Source organism: Crocodylus siamensis, chromosome 9, assembly GCF_052110815.1.
Source record: "Crocodylus siamensis isolate JL-2025a chromosome 9, ASM5211081v1, whole genome shotgun sequence".
NCBI classification, from domain to species: Eukaryota; Metazoa; Chordata; order Crocodylia; family Crocodylidae; genus Crocodylus; species Crocodylus siamensis.
The window spans coordinates 57399839-57419901 of record NC_143403.1 but is presented as its reverse complement, the minus strand read 5'-3'; the positions used below and the strand labels follow the sequence as shown (position 1 = coordinate 57419901).

The 20063-nt window shown below is 42.2% G+C and overlaps 1 protein-coding gene across 1 annotated transcript in view; it reads left to right on the top strand.

Moving 5' to 3' along the window:
* The window catches only part of CABIN1 (calcineurin binding protein 1), a 198394-nt gene that overhangs the window by 139886 nt on the left and 38445 nt on the right, over nt 1-20063 (top strand). Inside the window, 4 exon segments of the mRNA XM_090062021.1 lie at nt 9866-10029; nt 13236-13332; nt 16219-16860; nt 17685-17759. Of these exon segments, the coding sequence (XP_089918147.1) occupies nt 9866-10029; nt 13236-13332; nt 16219-16860; nt 17685-17759 (978 nt within the window).

Here is a 20063-nt window from a genome sequence, read left to right as displayed (position 1 = left end):
GAAATGATGGTTCATCTTTTCCTACCCTTTTGCCTTCCCCACCTGGTCTCTTGAGACGCACACCCACCCACCATGCTTTGCACTCTATGAATAGATTCAGTTTGGGTATGCTTTTCCTGGGGTAAAACCAATCACATGCAGTATGAACAGTAGTGGTGTGTTCCGCTTTGCGGAAGTATCATTCTAGGAATTCAAAATGTTAAAGCTCTGATTAAAATATTGCTATTTTTGGATCAGTGAAACTCAAAGTGAAGGTTCTTTTGTCATCTTCCCTTACTACTTCCTCCTAACTGATGCTGTGCTCTAAAAGCAGGTAGTGCATTTTCACTCATGTCACCATAATTTTTTTTTCTGTAACGCTATTCTTCTGTAGAAGAAATGCTGCTCAACAGTGTACTTTTCTGACTTTCTATACATGCATTTTCCAAATGTTGTATATAAAAGAGCAGCAGTATTTAACCATGTGGATTTAAAAACTATAGAGCACTTCCATTCTTACTTCCCAAAAGTGCAGTGGAAGGCAGATTACCCTGTTCTCTGTTCCTCTGTCACAGGCTGACCAAATGCCATTTTTGTTTCTTCACTTTTTTCATGTTTTATTGTTAAGCCATATGAGGAAAACCAGTGGTGAGCTGCGTGGGTCTCTCTAACGTGGTCCTGAGAGGTTGGCAGGCTTTCCCTGAAACATCCCCATGAAGTATTTACTCTGAGAAACCAGGAGTTAGTTCTCTGTGCTTCCGTAATGCAGAGTATAAAAAATATGAACAATTGAAAGAGAATCAAAGGAAGGAGGAATCCTAGAGCTATAAAACGTGAAAGAGGAAAAAGGAAAGAACTTGAATCAGAAGAAAATGAAGCTAAACTAGAGAATTTAGAAAAACATTAAGGGAGAATGGAGAAGATGGCCCAGGGAGTCTTTAAATGGAGATACAAACCAGCAGAAATGCATGGTTCTTCAAGCTGATTCACATTTTATATTCCAGGGCAGCACATCTTAAATAATATCTGTTAAAGGAAACTAAAGATACTTATTGCATTCAAGGCCCTATATTGTGCTTGTTGGCGGTAGAAAGTTGGTTAAACTATAGAAGGCCAATCACTGAAGCCACTATGTTGTTGCCTGACCCCTTTGTTGTCCAGGCCCCAAGTTTGAGATTCTGTCCTTGTCTAAAGAAGAAGAAAGGTCATAACTACAGAAAGATGTCATGAGGAAAACAAGTAGATCAAGGTTGTGGAGACTGTTAGAAGAAAAGATTTTAAAAGTGTAGCTTTAAAGTTTATATGTGAGCTTCCACAGAGATGGCACAGTTCGATTTGTTGTTTTAAGTCAGTATATAATGCACAATAATGTAGGTATAGGTTGCAGTAATAACCATCGGTAACTTCCTTTCACCTCTTTTTACTGATACTGCTTATTATAAAGGCATATAAGCAAATTTGTGTGTGTGTGTGTGTGTGTGTGTGTGTACACACACGTACAAACACACGCCTATCCTGAATTTATTTTTAGATATAATTTGCTTTACTGGTAGAGATTTTCTGAATGGTTAAAGGACAGCATTCTGGCGCTCTCAGTATTTATTTGTATATAAAGAAAGTAGGTAATGATGGGAAGCAAACCGTCTGTTTTTTCTAAAAGCTTTAATAGTTTTTCTTCACTGCTACTTCTGAAAACTGCACCTGGTCACAGTGCTAGAAGTTGCATCTGAATAGAGAAAATGGTTACAGAGGTGTCAGAATGAGAACACTGAAGAGTGAGTTTCTTTGCTCATGAATAAATATTTGCAGGGGCAGGGTGCCATGATGTTCAGAAGGAACAGTGTTATTCCTTACTAATAATAATAATAATAATAAAAAATCACAATGAACTACTGTCTCTGGGGGTTTTTTTGTATGTTAGAGGAAATTATTAGGCTAGATCCAGGGGGGTGCAGTGGCATGGTCACACTCCCTTCTGGCTGTGCACCACCCTATAACTGCCCTTCAGCTATTAGAAGCCTTGTCAAATCCCCCTGTCTTTTCTGCTCCAGACTAAATGACCATAGTTCTTTTTCTTTTTCAGCTTTTCCTCATAAGTCATGCTTTCCAGAGCTTTAATCATTATTGCTGCCCTGTACTAGACTCTTTCCAAGTTGTCCACATCCTTCTTGAAATGTGGGACCCAAAACTGGACACAGTATTCCAGGTGAGGCCTCTCCAGGGCTGAGTAGATCAGCAGAATTGCTTCTGATTTGCAAGTGATGCTCCTATTAATATAACCCTGTATACTGTTGGCCATCTTTGTAACGAGAGCATGCTGTTGGCTCATATTCAGCTTCTGGTCTAGCCAGCTCCTTCTCTGCAGTACTGCATCCTTGCTCAGTTTGTGTTTGTACATGCAGTTATTCCGTTCCAAGTGCAGGACTTTGCACTTGTCCTTGCTGAATTTCATTTGGTTGAGTGCAGACCCTTTTTTTTTTTTTTTTTTTTTTTTTTTCAATCTGTCCAGGCCATTCTGGATCCTAGTCCTATCTGCAAAACTGCTAAGAATGTATTCAGTCCCGTCTTCCAAATCATTAATGAAGATGTTAAACAATACAGAGACCACTGGGGAACCCAAGTTGATAACCCATCCCAGCTAAACAGTTGTGACCATCTTAGAGTACTTTCATCTTGTCTATATTTCTTTCTCTTTTCTGTGAGAGAGCAAGGATTTTGACACACATCTCTCATGACAAAGTCGGGGTACCAGTATATCGCATCCACTGTTCTCACCACGTCTGCAAAGCCTTGTAGAAGGATATCATGTTGGTCAGGCATGACTTGCTCTTGGTGAATCCATGCTAGTTGTTCCTGGTCACATTGTTCTCTTCTTGGTGCTTTACAGTAGATACCTTAAAGACTTGCTTTTTGATCTTTCCAGGTATCAAGGTCTGAGTGATTGGTCTGTAATTCCCTGGATCCTTCTCCTTCCCCTTTTTAAGATGGGCACTATAATTCATCCAGGGCTTCATCTGACCTCTACAAGCTGTCAGAGGATAGTTAATGGAATTATCTCAACCAATTCAGTAGCCTGCAGAGCATCCCATACAGGCCTGAAGTCTTGAAAGCATCCAACTTCTTTAAGTAATTCTTAACCTGTTCTATTACTCTTGGCCATTTTGACTCCTTCCCCATCTTTGCCACCAACTATGCTCATCTGGTAGCTGCCTGTATTTGTGAAGCCTGAAGTAAAAAGGCATTAAATACTTCACCTTTCTCTGCATCATCTGTAACTAGATTGCATTGCATAAAGGACCTGGGGTTTCTCTGCTTTTCCTCTTACTCTTGACATACTTTCTTTGTATTGCCTTTTATGTACCTAGCCAGTTGCATCTCACATCATAGCCTCACCTTCCTAATTTTTATGCCTGCATGCCTGTGTTATATTTTGGCAGGCAAGGTTCAGCCTACACCCCTGTGTGATATTATTCCACTTCTCCCTAGTACTGTGAACAAGTTTTGCATTGGAAATACCATCACCAAACATCTCATGCAGTATGTTTTCTTCTACTTTTAGATTTATCCTGACTGTAGATTAGGACTCTGATTTAGAGAGAAGATTTAGTAACCTGAATAAACATTGCATAAACATTCCCCCTCAGAAAGCTTTTGCAGTACTAGAGGTCCTGTTTCTCTGAAGTTACTTTTGCCATTGCAACAGAACAGTGAAGAGCCACAAGAGGAGAAATTTATCTGTGTCCCTAAGGCAAAATATCCTGGGTATGTAGTCTCTCCTGTGGGCCATTCTAAGTAAGGGGTCATGGCTTTTTCCCCACTCCCCTTGGGATATCTGCATTCTCAAGAGATTTATAAGAGTCAAGTCTAACTAAAAGCTGTGACGCCAGTGTGGTTTGCACTGTAATAGTCTTGCTTCCTATAATTGAATAGGGGTATGTTGAGTTGGCCAGAACCCGCTGTTCTTGGTTAAAAATGATTACTAAAAACAGAAATCCCAGTGCATGATGTTAAGACTACCTTGGGCTCAGGATTCTCAAGTACTGAACCTATTAGACCACTTTGTACAGTACCAACAGGAAGTCTTTTCTGCAGAAGCCTCATTTTGTTGAGAGGTATCAGCTTTTTTGTGTGTGATAGGCATGCCTAAACCCCAGGGAATTTCTTTCCTTCAGAAAGTGCTGAAGTAAGCTTGTTTTTCCTCTCAGTTTTCAGAATGGTTGTGATGGGGACACGGTAAATCATTTCTAAATCTTGTTCGCAGGACTCTGTTCCCTACTTCAGGCTAGAACTAAATTCAGTGGGAAAGTCCCCTCCCGATGCTGGGTTTGCAGCATCTTGAATTCCGTTCCAAACCAGAGGGTTTTCCTGAATTAAATATGAACATGAATAATGCAGTTGATACAGCACTTCTTGTGTGTGTTTGTTTGGATGTGAAGCTGAGTATATTTGAATTTGTCCCCTGTTTTTCACTGAGCTGCAGATTTTTCTTAACGGTACATAACAGAATGGTAAATATTGTTAGGAGGGAGCAGAGTGTTTAGCCAGGAAGGCAGTTGGACGTTTTGGAACTCAGGAGGCATTTGATAATTTTGGAAGCCTCTCATTTCTTCCCCTTCCATGTCTCACATAAACAGCTCTTTTGGCTGTCACCGAAGGGAAGAGAACCTCTAAGCTCGAGATGGTGGCCAGCGTGCGGAGCTGTGGCAGAGGGTTTTGTACACGCATTCCATGCAGCGTCTGGGGTGGAAGAAACTGCCAAATGGCCTGGGTGGTGTTTATAAGTAATAAAACCCTGAAGAGGGACTGGAAATGGTTGGTGTTTGTACTAGGCCTAAAATGTCTTCGGTGTTGTATGTGTGTACTTCGAGAAGTATTTAGTTAATAAATGTGGATTTTTCAAACAATTCACTGAATTATCAAATTGTCAGATTATCTAACATTCCTTTTCTGGTCCTTGGTTGATTCACTGCAGCCTCAGCAAGCATATCTATTTGGTGCATGTGTCTTGGTTTGTTTTCTTTTCGTGAATACTGAGATTCAGACCTTAGAAACTACCAGATACTTTATTGTAGTTTATGTTCCGAGTTTAGAAATGCATTCCCTGGAGACGAGAGACCACCACTGAAGAAAACTGCTTTCTACCAAACTGACTTAGCTAGATTCTTTTCTGTCTGAATGTGTGGGGTTCTCTGGAAGTGCTGTGAATCAGGCTGTATATTGGCCCACGACTCAAAAAAGTGGGCTTGAGGAGGATCTAGCTTCATTTGGAGGTGCTAAAAGAACTTGGGTAAACTCTTTTTAACATATGTTGTTTTGCATACTGCACCACAAAACGAATAGAAAAGAAGGATGCTGGTTCTTAATGGCAAGTTTCTTAAGGCAGTAGTGGGACTGAACACAAGATGTGTAGATAGAGTAGAGAAATAGTAAGAGTGAAAGTAAAGGTGTGCCGATACATCAGTCCAATATTGGAGCGGTACCGGTTTATAAAGAAAATTGACTGCATCAGAAATCTGCCTGATGCGGCCAGTAATTTGGCTGATTAAATGCCCCTGCGTGCACGCAGCAAGCAAGAAGCACAGCACAGCAGTGCGGAGAGCTGCATGCACCTGGTAAGTCCATTGTGGTAGAAGGGGGAGGGAAGGGCTGTTGGGCGGTAGATGAATGCCCCCTGTGGTGGGGGGGGAGGGGCAGGTGCAGGCCAGGTGGGGTGGGTGTGGGATGGAGCTGCAGCTTGTTGGGGTGAGGGGGAAGAGGAGGCGGCTCCCATTGCTGCTTGCACTCTGGGAGTGCTGGGCAGGCGTGTATGCCCCTGGATATGCATGGGGCAAGGTGCAGCTGCGGTCTGGGGCTGCATCAGGCTCTCTTTGGCAGGGGCTGGGCTTGGTGCGGGGGCTATGGAGGGAGCTGCAGCTACCCCAGATTTTACCATAGTCCCTCTGGCTCCACTCCCAGTGCTGTCACTGCCATGTGCCTGGCACAGCCCCAGCTCAGTGCTCCACCTCCACCCACGTTCTGGGAGGAGCCAAGGCTGTGCTGGGCGCGTGGTAGTGGCGCTGGGAGCAGGGCTATGGGGGGACTACAGTGAAATCTGAAGTGGCTGCAGCTACCTCTGTAGCCCCATCCCCCACCAAGAAGAGCCTAGCACAGCTCCAGCCCACAGCAGCAGCCCACCTGCTGCACACGGAGCCGGGTGCACATGTGCCCCTGCCCCCTGTGTTCTCCCAGGGTGTGCGCAGCAGCAGGAGTGCCCCCCCATGAGCTGCAGCCCCATCCCACCACACCCCAGCTGGCCAGTGCCTGCCCCCTCCCTCCCTCACCACAGGGGGCGTTGATCTGGCCCCCATGCCTTGTCCTTCCCTCCTTCCCATCCAGCACAACAAACTTACCAGTTGCACACAGCTGTATCAGAAATCAGTTCAGTATCGGCCGATATGCCTCCTTTAAAAATCAGCTATCAGTATCAGCCCCCAACATCTCTATTGGTGCACCCCTAAGTGAAAGGATTACACACACGTGTAGAATTCTCAACAGTAACACATGAAAAGTTAGTCTAAGCAATGACAAAGAAGCTGTCCTTTTTAAATATCTGTTAACCCTGTTGTTGTAGATCATTTTAAACTGTCTTTTCACATACCGGTACATGAACAAAAATTAGCTGAAAATAAGGAAGGAACCTGATTTACTTTGTTTAGCACAGCAGAACATTGCAAGTATAGTATGAATACACAGAATCTATAAAATCCATTAATGAAACATTAAAAGTTCCTTGTTTGGTACCAAAAATAATAGAGTATTGTATCAGCACAAACAAAATATAGACTGGGCTGAATCGATAGTGAAGGTTCTGGGGTCTTGAAGTATATACTCTGGTTGGCCTTTCTGTGGTAGAGGCTAATACTGCCTGAAAGTTATTCTCCGGTTTTGATGAGAGGATTTCACATAATGTACTACAAAATAGTTCCTTAAGTGGTGTGGGCTTGCCACATTTCCCCTCCCCACTTCCAAATATAAAAGAGTCTTTGAAGATTTGTAAAAGGATGATAATCTAATTTTCCAGGTAATAATTAGTGTATGTGTGTGGGGGAGGTGAGTGTGACCAAAATATGTGCATTGGTAAGTATGGGAAGCTTCCAGGAAACCAATTCTTGGTATGATGTCCTATAGTTATACCCCAGGGAATTATGCAATTATGCACATGCGTAACTCTGTGCATAAAACGTATGACTGCACATAATTGCATAATATCGTGTCATTCCCTGGGGTGTAGCCAGTGAGTGGGAAGGGGAGCTCCTGCCTGCAGGAAAAGGGGATGGGTATGGGAGTGTGTATGGGGTTTGTGGGCTGGTGTGAGGCCCCTTACCACGTGCCCTCCGCACTGTGGTACACATGGGTACCTGCAGTGCTGCAAGCCCCATGTGCTGGCATGGGGCCAGCCCGATCTGGCCCAAAGGCACCTGCCAGCAGGGCAAACTGGGCTGGCTCTGTGCCGCCACCTGCAGCCCCCAGGATTTACTGGGGCCATGCTGGGGGGGACCTTATGGGGGAGGGGGTGGCACAAACCCATACCCCCCCCATGCCTCCACAAACTCCCACACATAAGTAATCTGCATCTATTTCTAAAGAAGGTTCAAATAGTGTTATGTTTTGTTTGTTTTTTGTTTAAAAATTAAATTAATGTAATTAATTTAGTATAATCTAGAAGTTTTCTGTGTATAATTACCTGGGGTGTATAAAGTTGACTCCGTGTGTGCCACCTAATATGCATGAAGGATGCAGTAGGTGGCAGACCAGATGGAGACACAGAAGCGTTCCATCCCTGTGGCATAAATGTTAACCATGCGTTGTGTATTGTGCTGCTACATCAGTTGAGAAGATCATTGTATCTGCGTTTGTATTCCTATTGTTGAAGTTGATTTTAATCCTTTTGAGGATTTGTGAAAATCAGTTTAGAGAGCTTTGTCTCTTTGAATGCTTGTTGCAGAGGTGGCTCATTCTTTGGAAACAGAGGCATAGTTGCAGGACTTATTTAAAGCTATACGACCAAAAAACCTTCTTCTAAAGTCTTTCTTTGCACAATCAAAGGCTTTTGCTGCAGTGTTGCATGGAATATTGGTAACAGGAGTATTTGACACGGGGAAGTGCCTAAACAGACAGATGCTACCAAAACAAGGAAGTACTTAAAAAAACAAAAAAAAAACCAGTTGGAGAAGGAAGGAAGTGACTGTCTTGCCACAAAGGTGAGCCACAGACAACTTCAGGCAGTATGTTCTGTTTACCTGAAAGAAGGAAAATGGAATAAAGGTATGGAGCTTGGTGATGGAAAGCTTGAAGATGCAGGAATAAGAGTGAGGTAAATATTGATATTGGGGAAGATGGCAGGAGTAAAATGAGCTAGGGAAGGCAAGAGAAGGAGAATTTCTGTGCATTCTGCCTAATTTAAGTCCTTGCTACCTAGTTAAACACTTAACTAAAAACAAAAGACAAAACTAGGATTTCATTTAAATTGGGAAGAGAAAAAAGTAGCATGTATATGTTTTAAATAAAGCCTGTAGAGAAGAATATAAATTCACCGAGAACATGGACCTGGTATAGATGAACTGTTTACATAGCTGTTTTCTGTGCTTGAGGATCAGGCATTCCTTGGAGTAATCCAATTTCTTCATTTCTATCTTGTAAAACATTCTAAAGAAACTTTGCTTCCATTTAGAGTACCACTAAAATAGCAAAGGGGGATCTATAAAAAGGAGTGAAAGATTAAATATTTGTATGTTTCTCTCTCTCTCTCAAAGCAGAGTTCACACTCTAACAGGCATTCTTAGATCATGAAATTTCTTTTTACAACCTTATTAAATACTAAAGCTAATAGGAGAATTCTTTTCTAGAAGAATTACTGATGGACATTTTCCATCATCAAGCAGTAGAAATAATGAGTAGTGAGAGGATTGATACTGGTGTGGCAACAGTAGTATTATGTACTTGGCCTCTTGTAGACTACTAGTGAGTAATTTATATCGCCACTACACATGTATAGATATTGTTTGGACATATTTAGTCAGTTTAATGTTGTTTAATATCTAGTCAGTTTACACTATGCTGATCACTTCTGTGTTAAATACCTGGACAAAAAAAAATCTTCTTGGTTTTGTTTAAGCATTGCAAGCTCCATGAAAGCTAATCAAAATTTAAACTATAACTTAACGATTATTAAATGTATAAGCTACTCCCCAGAGATTGCTTTGGCTTCTGATTTTGTCAGAGACCTCAGGATATGCACACAAGTGCATTTTTAAAATTTGCCAGTGAGGAAATCTGATTTTACAGATGTCAGAGGCTGACTACTCCAGTGGTATTAATGCTCTAATGGTAGCAACACATCATCAAGCATGTGACTATCCTAACAACTCTGTTTGTAGGTATGGCTCTAAAGTGATGGGCTGATGGCTACACATCTAATGAGGACAATTTTTTTCACCTGTTCAAAAATATAATTTTTTTGTTGTTGTTCTGTTATGACAAAAATGCTTTGGAATGGCGTGTGGACCAGATTCAGGCTAAACTTGCTTAATAAAATGTAACCATCTCTTGGCATTTTTTTTGACAAACTTACCTAAAATGGGTGCTATGGATTCTGTAAAATTCCAGGATTTCTTAACGACAGGAACAAAGCAGTTAACTTTTTTTATCCAGAAAACGTTTAAATTATCTGGATCTCTTTATTTGAAGGACCACTGCACTAGTTAATTCAGTGCTCTGCTGTTTTATGTTGAAACTCCATATACAGAACGCAGAAGAACTGTGGGGAAGGAGGGGTGAGGGTGGCTGGTTGGTTTTTTTTTTGATTTGAATAACTCTTCAGAGGTTTGCTGTCTTGCTTTCTGTTCAGGGAATCTGGCGCATTCCCGTGGATGAAATCGACCGCCCGGGCAGTTTTGCATCTCATATGAACCGCTCTATTGTCTTGTTGCTGAATGTACTGTCACAGCTCAAGGATTCCAACACCTTATTGAAAGTCTCATCTATGCTGCAAAGGACCCCTGACCAGGGAAAGTAAGATGTTTTGTGTTAGCTTATGATTCTTTCCTAATTTTTTTAATTAATTTCTCATAATTTTTCTGTTGCAAGAAAAACATTTAATCTGGTTTAAGGAAATAAATGCTGATCCTAGCACTATGAATTGTGCTTGTGTTCAAGAAAAGAACATAGGTTAGGAATGTGAACTAACATGGTTCTGAGGAACTCTGGCTACTGGTGCAAAAGGATACTGAGACCTGTGCCTCCAGAGTTTAGATTCTCAGCCATTCTAGAGCTACTTGGCACTCCCAGGAGGCGCAAGCTGCCAAGAAGCAGGTTTTACTGACTTGCTGTGGATTCCTTTTTTCCTGTAAGAAGACTGTCTGGGGCATAGGCCAGTGTCACACTTATCCAGCCCTCTTTTTAGCATCTGCCCTCTGGAGAAGGGTTCATGGCATAGACAGTAGGGGTGTGCAAAACAGGCCATATTTGATCCCGATTCAGCCCAAATTGGGGACAGTGATTTGACTTGTTGATTTGGATCACTGTCCCCAATTTGTTTCGGCCAAATCCAAAGATTCGATGTGGATTCAGAGAATTGGTGATTCTGCCATAGACACAGCTTTAAATGTTTTTCTGCATACCATGAGGTACCAGCTGCAGCTCATGAATGCTGTGATGCTGGGGCAGTTGGAGCATCCCACATGAGCACAGGCGCCGCCCCCCCCCGGCGTGTTTGGTGGCAAACCCAGAAGTGGACCAAAAGTACTTTCACTCCACTTCTGGGTCCTCTGCCAAGCATGTGGGGGGTCCAACTGTACTCCCTTGGCTCAGCAATCAGCTGTGGGGGGACCCCGGTTGCCCCCCCCAAACCAAGGAGGCACGAGTCACCAAGATGGGGCAGGGGGGAGGGCAGCACAGTCCCTGGTGGACCCAGAAGTGCTTCTGGTCCACTTTTGGGTCTGCTGCCAAGCACGCTGGGGAGCATCACGCGCTCCTGTGGGACGTTCCGTCCACCCCACCATGAGAGAATTCACAAGCCATGCTGGTACTATGAGGTATGTAGAAAAAACATTTAAAGCTGTGTCTATGTCTGAATTGCCAGAGGGTTCTGATTTTCGTTTCGGAGAGATCAAAGGGTCTCCTGATTCGATTTGGATTTGGAGATTCAGCCACCAGATCGGGCTGACTCTCCACCGAATCGAATCGGGGACCAAAGCTTCTCACAGCTCTGACAGACGGCTCTCTGTCCCTGCATCCTTAATTAACTGAACAACCCAAACTAGGTCTTGGGAGCTGACACTGAGACAGTGGTTGTCAATGTTTTTAGGCTCAAGGCACTTTTCCTTAGGCATAAGGCACCCCCTGGAAAATGTTGTCTTTTAGCTTTCTCTCTTGATTGGAGAAAAATAATAGAGCAATTCTTGTGCTGCAAAGAATTCAGGAAGACCTCAAAGGTCAGAGTGGTGTTTTGTTTTTGTTTGGTTGGGGTTTTTTTTTTTTTTTTTTAACTATGAATTCCTATTTGAGATCTTTTGGGTTATTTTGTGAATTGTGTTCGCATATCTAACAGTGCCAATATAGTGTGGCACCCCATGGCATTCCTTAAAGAATCTCAAGGCACCTCAGGGTGCCATAATACCCTGGTTGAAAATAAGTGGTCTAAGGCCTTGTCTAATAGGAGAGTAATTTAATTTTAATTATGTTAATTTGTATTTGAAAAATTGCCATATTAAACTTGACTGTGTGTTGGCATCTTTCGAAAGGCCAGGCTCTAAATATGACAGGGAAAAATTGGGGGAAAAAATCTTGAGGCAAAATTTTCAGTTGGTTACCAAGAGGGAAGCATTAAAAGTGCATCTAAATGTTTTTAAGAAATGTAGGGTAATATCAATGACAGTTGTATTGTAGTGGCTAGAAGCATTAGGCTACTCAGGGCTGTCCCTAGTGGGGAGGCAAATCGGGGCAACCACCCATGCCCTATGCTTTGTGGGGGGCCCTGCAGAACTGGGTGGAACAGCTGTGGCAACCAATGCCACTGGCTTCATGTCTGGCCTTTCGGTGCACACGCACCCTGCCACTGTCGAATCTGCCGCTGGCTTACTTGCATCAGGGGGTGGGGCCCCATACAAGTTGATTTGCCCCAGGTCCTGCACCCTCTTCAGGTAGTCTCTGAGGCCACTTCATGTGTTTGAGCATATATGTGAGAACTTGCGTTTCTCATGTGCTGTAGGTGTTCGTGAATATATTGTCATATTCAGCAAAATTGAAGTCTAAAATGGTCCTGATTTTAAAGATTTCTGTTACCAGTATGCTAAAACTGGTACCAAGCCCACCCATGGCTATATAGAGCAAAGTCATTTAGAACTTAAAAACTAAGTTTAAGATTTACACGATAAACAAGATTTACAAGATAACTCATCTTGTATATATGGTCAGCTAATGTCAAGCAGGGCAAGCTGCAGTCACTTGGAGAAGGTGTAAATGTGAATTGTTTTGAGTGTGTTTGCTAGTATGCATAAACTATATAGGCAGTGTATGTGTATGTATACACATGCACATATACTTGATATTTTAAGAGGGCTTTTCTTTTTTCGCTTTAACTAAACTCAAAATGTCAGATATGGACAAAAAGCCCCAGACCTGTCATTAATTAGGTAAATTTTCACCTGAAAACCCACAAGTATGGCTTAAAGATGTGTTGTCAATAGATTTCCTCCAATTAACATTGTTTTGTTGTACTTGCTGGTTAGCACTTGTGTTGACTCACAAGCCTTTTAACAGTAGAAGTATGGTTTTTAAAGTTAGCTTGTCTCCCTTCATCTCAAGTGGCCATTTTCCATTGTTGTGTGAGACACCCTAGTAGTGTTCAAGCTTATTTAGCATATTTGACCTCCTTTTCGGAGAAAACCCAGATTTTTGCATAGCAAAAGCTTGCAGATTTTAAGGTGCAGGAAAGCTTCTACACTCATTTTCTTCATTATTCCTATTTATGCAGGCAAGATGTCAAGGGCATTGTTGATGAATGCCATCTTTCCTATATATTGGGAGCAGCATGCAAGAAGTTCACATACTGAAGTTGTTTGGTGTATGATTAATGTAAATGTTTGCTGCCTTTTGCAGTTTACCTTGTATTCTATGTGATATTTATTTTAAGAATTTAATTTTTATTCATTCTTGTTTTTGAAGTCCTGGAATTTTGACAGTTCAATTTCATTGGTTACATTCTCATTTTGGCACAGGAAGTACTTAAGGGATGCAGATCGCCAGGTGCTTGCCCAACAAGCCTTTGTTCTCACAGTGAAGGTGTTAGAGGACACACTCAACGATCTGACACAAGTAAGAAAGTTTCTATGAAGAAGTAGAATTTTTAGGAAATTAGTTTTGATTTGCTAATGCCTGGCTATAGGTAGTTAAACGGCTTCCCAAACCTTCTGTGGACCAGTTGTTATTCATACTAGGACTGTGCAAAGCTTTGGGTGCTGATTTGATTCGGAGGAGGTTTGGCCCGATTTTTAGTGGTTGAGTCTCCAAATCCGAATCGAATCGGGGAACCAATAAAAAAGTCCAACTCGATTCAAAGCTCTCTGAATCTTCAGGAACGATTTGGAGAGCTTTGATTCGGGCAGTCCCCACCCGCTGCAGCAGGGAGCTGGAGCCTAACTCAGAGCTGGTTAAGTAAGGGGCAGGGAAGGGGCCAAGGGGGGCCTGCCTGCTCCCCCAGCTCACAGTGCTTTTTAAAAAAAAAAAAAAAAAAAAAAGCCCCTGCTCACTGGGTGCTGCCAGGTGGAGGGGTGATCCCTGCTGCCCCCCCACGCTGCATGGGAGGCTCTGCCACAACCCCCCTGACCTCCTTGGGTCTTTGGGGGGCTCATGGAAGCACCCTGCAGGGGGCAATGGGGATCACCCTGCCAGGCAGGAACCAGTGATTCTGGGGGTTTTGGGGGTGAGTTTTCTTTAAAGGGGTGGAGCTGGGGTGGGTGGGACAGCCATGGAGGAGTGGGTGGTGGGTCAGAGGTCTTGTGCAGAGCTCCTCACGCAGTGGGGATTGTCCACCCCCCACCTGGCAGCACCCAGTGAGTTGGGGCTTTTTTGCAAAGTGCCAGGAGCTGGGGTGGGCAGGGCAGCCATTGCTGTGATGGGCCTGGGTGATTCAGACCTTTAGCAGCAGCCGAATCACCGAATTGAATCGCTGTCCCCCGAATCAACCAAATCCAAAGCAAATACTAGCCACTTCGCACAGGCCTAATTCATTCCCTTTTATTTCTAATGCGTTTAGCTAGTGCACCTAAATTTCTCTTGCAGTAGTCTTACTCATTTGTAAAATCCAGAAATGAATCCATTTAGGGGAGTGGGGTCCAGTGGTTTTGATTCTACTCTTCTTTAAACTTGTGTAAGTTGGGAATTCCATATGATTTAGGAAAACAGTGCACAGAGCAAAATCTGACTTGGGATCTATAGTTAAATGACTGGATGTTTCACTAGCAAAGCATCCTTTAGATTTAGATTTTGTTTCTTTAATGCCATATTTAATGGGGGGAGCCCCTAGTCTTGGATTTGAGAATGAGATGGGATGCAGGGGCAGGTATCTGCTGCTCCAGCTCTGACCCTGACCCAGGGCAGACTATTTAACTGCTTTCCCTGCTGCAGCAATGAATGGGACGAATTGAAGGTGAAGGTGACCAGTGAATAATTAGATTTAGTACATGGAAAATTTATAGCAAGGTTGTACATTTTCTATGTATAGAATGTAATTATTTGTGTGGGGGGGTCTTAAATTCAGAGTAGTCTTGGAGTCAGATATAAGGTACTATTCCTTCACCACATTCCTTCAGCGTGTTATGTAAATAGTTACTGTTAAGTGGTATTATTCATAGATTGTGAAAGGAGTAAAAGAAGAGCAAGCTGTGTTTGTCAGATTTCTACAAAGATCACTGACTAGCTGAATTGGTACCTACCTATCATACCACACTTGTCTGCAGATAAAGTGGTGTCAAATTAATTTTGTTGTAATTTAGAAAAATATAGGTGAATAAATCAAGGGAAGACTTCAAGTCTAAAAATTTGAGGAGCACCAGCAAGTAAACTTGCTGAAAATGTGTTTAGCAGAGTTGGACCCATGTATGTCTGTTGAGCATCTAAGAATCTATGTCTAGCAAGTCCTGCTAAACCCAAACTGAAGAATTTTAATATAAGCCGTTTTAACAGCTCTAGTCTAAGTGGAAGGAATATAGACTTCACCTTACTCGAATTTTTATAGGTTTACTGTTAGATCAGAGTCTGGCATAATATTTTAGTCTAACCACAGGAAAAGGATTAGGTCAGAGCAACCAAAAGACAGAAGGTGAAATGTTGAGGTTGGTTTGTAAATTGCCAAGAGGAATGGCTTTGTATTTGGTTTCAGTGGGCACGTCTACATGAGATGCTTTAACATGCAGTAGACTGATTGACTAAATATTACAGTATTATGGCAAAAACCGTGCTATTAGTCTACTGCATGGTAACGGTCATGAAAAAGCCATGGAATTGAACTAGTGTGGAGTGGCAGCCTACTGCATCTTTATTTAGTACTTCCTTTTGCCAGTAGTAAATTTTAATGCACAGGAGGCACTGCACTAATGAACATGTAGATGTGCCCACTATGTTGAGGGGAAACTTCTTGTTATCCAAACACTGATATTGCTCATTTAAATATATAGAGCATTGACTGAAGCAGCAGAAGGAAATTTAGGGTTAAAATAAATCCATGCTGCTGATTCATCAACATATTTTAACCAGTCATAACAGTTGTGGTTTGAAGTGATTTTTTGACTGATTGGTTTGTTTTGGTTTTTGGACTCTGCATGGATAAGCATTAGATATACTGAGTTCTTCAGTACAAGACAGGATGACACCATGTTGCTTGTTGTTGACATGCTGGGCACATCTGTGACGTAGTGCCAGCAGGCACTAACCTTGACGCTGCCACTTCAGCACAGTAGCTTATTGCTTCAGTAAGGTCAGAAATGACCTGTGTGCCACCAGGACTGCATGGTACCAGGGGTACTGTGCAGGCATTTAGTACTTGCTTTCTCAAGTACTAAATGATTGCATAGTACCAACTGCATACTGGGGTGCATGTGTAGACATATCCACTCTGTAGCTGTAGTCAGATTTTTCATGTGCTGGGGAACTTCTGATTTCAGCAGAAAGTAAAATGGGTTTTTCCCCCATGCACGCTTACAGGTTTCGGAAGATCAGGGTTCCAAATCTTGTAGCCTTGTAGTTGGAAGGATGACAACAGACGTCTCCAACAAAGCTAGTGCTGAAGAGGGGAAGGAGGTCCTTCCCAAAAAGCCAGTTCTTTCTGATGGAGCAGGACATGTTACTGAGAATGGAGTGAAAGAAGTGACCCAGGGACAAACTCCCAGTGCTATGGACACATTGGAACAAGAGGATAAGAATAACAAAGAAATAAAAGAGGTTCCTAGGCCTGGCTCAGTTGAGCCCATGGATCTTGACAGCTATTCCACTGACCCTGAGAAAATTGATTCTTCCTGTAAACGCACTGAGTCAGACCGTGTTCAGTCTAGCAGGAACTTAAAGGATAAAACACCTGAAAGCCGGACTGCAGAACTCTCCCTGGAAGACTTAAGCATCAGCTCAAAGCAGCAGCAACAAGTAGCTAGAGGAACAATCCAGACACCACCAACAGAGGAGGCTGTTCAGAGATCAAATAGGAAGAGGAAGTTACTAGAGGATGTAGAATCTGGGAAAACCCTCTTGCTTGATGCCTACCGGGTATGGCAGCAAGGTCAAAAGGTTATGGCCTATGACCTGGGGAGAATTGAGAAGATCATGTCTGAAACATATATGCTGATTAAACAGGTAAGTGATTTTACTCTCAGATTCTACTTTTTCATTGTGACCTCTGACCTCAGATGGGGAAGTTCTTTGTGCAAAATCCTAAGAGAGTACTACCATTACCATTGCACGACTCAGATGACATAAAGTGATTATTAATCAAAATATATAATTTAATATTAGGGCCATATATTCCTTACTTTAAAGGTCTTAATTTTTGATGCTGCATCATCCTCTCTCCACTGTTCACTTAGGCACATTCTTTTAACAGATGTAGTTTATGGCCTTGGCAAAGAATGTACGATAGGAACTTTTTCTGACTTCTTTCCTGGCTGGTGGGATTCAGTGATAGCTGACACGTGGAATGCAGGGGCATCTGCTTTGCAGTTTCAAGAGTGGCAGTGTTAGCATAGCAATTACTTCTTATACTGGTGCCAGATTAATAAACAGCAGCACTCCTATCTTGATTATAACAAACTAAAGCAATGAATAACAATGAATGCCATGTCTGACAAAACATCAGAAGAGCTGCATACATGTGAAAGGGCCTCATGGTCCACCAAACTCTTTCTGAGCAAGTCTGCATTTCCTATCTGGGCACTTGTCCTGGACAGGGGCGTTATTTAGGACCAAAGAAAGTCAGATCCGCATATACTGGAACTCAAGGGGCCTGTTCTAAGCTGTTGAAATTGGTGGGAACTTCTGCACTCAGGTATTCATACTTACTCAATATGTGGGGACTCTTATTCTGGATTGATGTACTTTTGCTACTGTTTAGTTTAGTCTGCTTTGAAACTGTGATCACTGGGAGTACTCATGGCTTCATTAATTGCATTTGCTTTATTTAGGTGGATGAAGAAGCAGCCCTTGAACAGGCAGTCAAGTTCTGTCAGGTGCATATGGGAACCTCGGCACAGAAACAGGTAAGTTCTGAACCATTTCTTCTCTTTCTAACATTAGCAATACCTTTTTTATCTCATGGTCTGATCATAGCAGTGAAGTCTGTTATGGCCAGTAGGAGTGATTGTAGGAATTAGGAGGATCTGTTAGCATAATTTCTGTAGAATAGGTTTAATGAGAGATGAGGGAGGAAGGAGTGCTTTACTCTTCAAATGTTCTGGTAAGTATTTGGTTGCTAAGAAGAATTCAGTTCCTATTTTTGTTTCTTAGCCCTGTCACACTTCCTTGTTTTTTCCTTCTTGTGTGCACTTTCTGCAATTTAAACACTTGCAGTCCCCTTTCTCTGCCAGTTTTCATCATATTCATTACTCCAAAGGCTATTGCAGGATTACAAGTAATAACTTGTAATTTGTTGCTTAACTGAGGTGAGCTGGCTTAAGATACAGAGATGTAGGTAGCTATACAGATACAGTAGTGGAAACCTGAGTGCATCATCTACCAAGAGAGAGCTCTTGCACACGCTCTCAATTTTCTGAGCCCTTTGGATGAGAAACAACAGATCTGAATTTTTTGTTACATGTAAAGGTCGCATTTCACATAGTCTCCCAGGAACTCTGTGGTTTTTGGGTGACCACTATACTCAACTGGAATTTGAAGTAGAATTGTTATTTGCTTATCCTTTGAGAGAGCTGAGCTAATGCCAAAAACAAAAAAGATGTGTCAATAGGTTTGACTTAATGGTGATTCATGTTGCTGGCAAACTATGGAGCTAGTAGAAGCACAGGATTGTGGGTTTCTGGCAACAATGGCTTAGTTTCCCCAAGCTTCTTGCACCAGCACACAAGGCTTAAGAGTAAAAACAGTGACTCGGAGTCAGTCTAAAAAGTAATACATTTGGGAAAGTTTGAGTGTTTAGCCAATTGTTTAATGTTACTCAGCTGATTTATGCATTACTTTATAATGCAAGCTAGCCTTTATATTATAGATTGCTAGTCCTCAAAATCTATTTAAAATAAAATCTGTTTGAAGTAGAAATTTTGTTACATTTTACCATTTTACAACATAAGAAACAATTGCAAAAATTCTAAAGCTAGATACAAAAAGTGCCTCTGCTTAAGATTTCCTGTGCCAGAAATGTAGACCTGTGCAAGAAGATTGAACTGAGTTCAGTATAACTTCAGTATGAAGGACAGGTAAATCAAAGTGTTGAAAAATGGGTGAAAGTGGTAAAATCATGTATCTTTACTTCATCCCAAATTGGTAAATGAGTATAACACATCAAGGTGGTTCTAGCAGATAAAACTACTAAATGAAAAGATAAATAGGCTGGAGGGGCATTCTCTTGCATCCTCCTTTAATTGCTTTTCCCTCCTACAGGTCTTACCTTCTGTCTCCTGTAGCAGCTGATTGCCCTGATTTTGCATATTCATTGAGTATCTAATTAGTACAAGTTAGAGTAGTTATCACCCCCATTTTCCAGTTGGCTTATTTTCATTTAACACACTGATTTTTAGCCCACAGAGGTCTGTTGTGAATTCATCTGCTATTGCTTCTTCCAGACTTGGCCCATTCTATCTACACACCTGGTATAAGATGCAGTGAAGATAAATTTCCCTATTCTAAGGGGTTTTGAGATTCCTCTTGCTGATTTCCTTTAGTCCACTGGCATCGCCGTTTCTTTTTGCTTTTGGCTTAGACATAATCTGTCCTTTTATTTAACTGTATTAAATATAGATGGGGTTTTTTTACTAAAAACATTCATACTACATTCTGTCTTGAAGACCACAAAGCTACTCCAGTGGGAATGAATAAAGGGCCTTTCTAATGAATGAACGTGTAATATGAAGACACAAAGCTTTATGCCATACTTTTGCAGATTATTTGGATCTGTCAGTAACTCTCTCTTCAAAAGAAATATTTTGCTATCCTTGATACTAGGTATGAACTACACGTGCCCCTGGTGGCTGGGGGGGCACAGCTGTGGGAGTGCGGTGGCAGTGACAGGAGCTTGGCGGCAGTAAGCGCAGACCTCCCGCAGACACTGCCAGAGCTGTCAGTGGTGGGTGCTGGCAAGCACTGACCAGGGATTTGTGACTGCCTGCCGGTGCCTTTTTGTAGAGGGTGCACCGCTGTGCTCAGGGAGTGCACCCCCTACACGTCGCCCCTTATGCTAGACTTTTCATATAATTCAAGCAGCTTTTTAGCTTTAGGCTGGGCAACTACAGATTTGCTTTTAGAATTAGCACTTTGTTACCCATAGAGGTCAGAAGAGAGGAGTGTGTTGCGTTTTTATAGTCTGCTTGCCTGAGGATGTTGAAACCATGAGA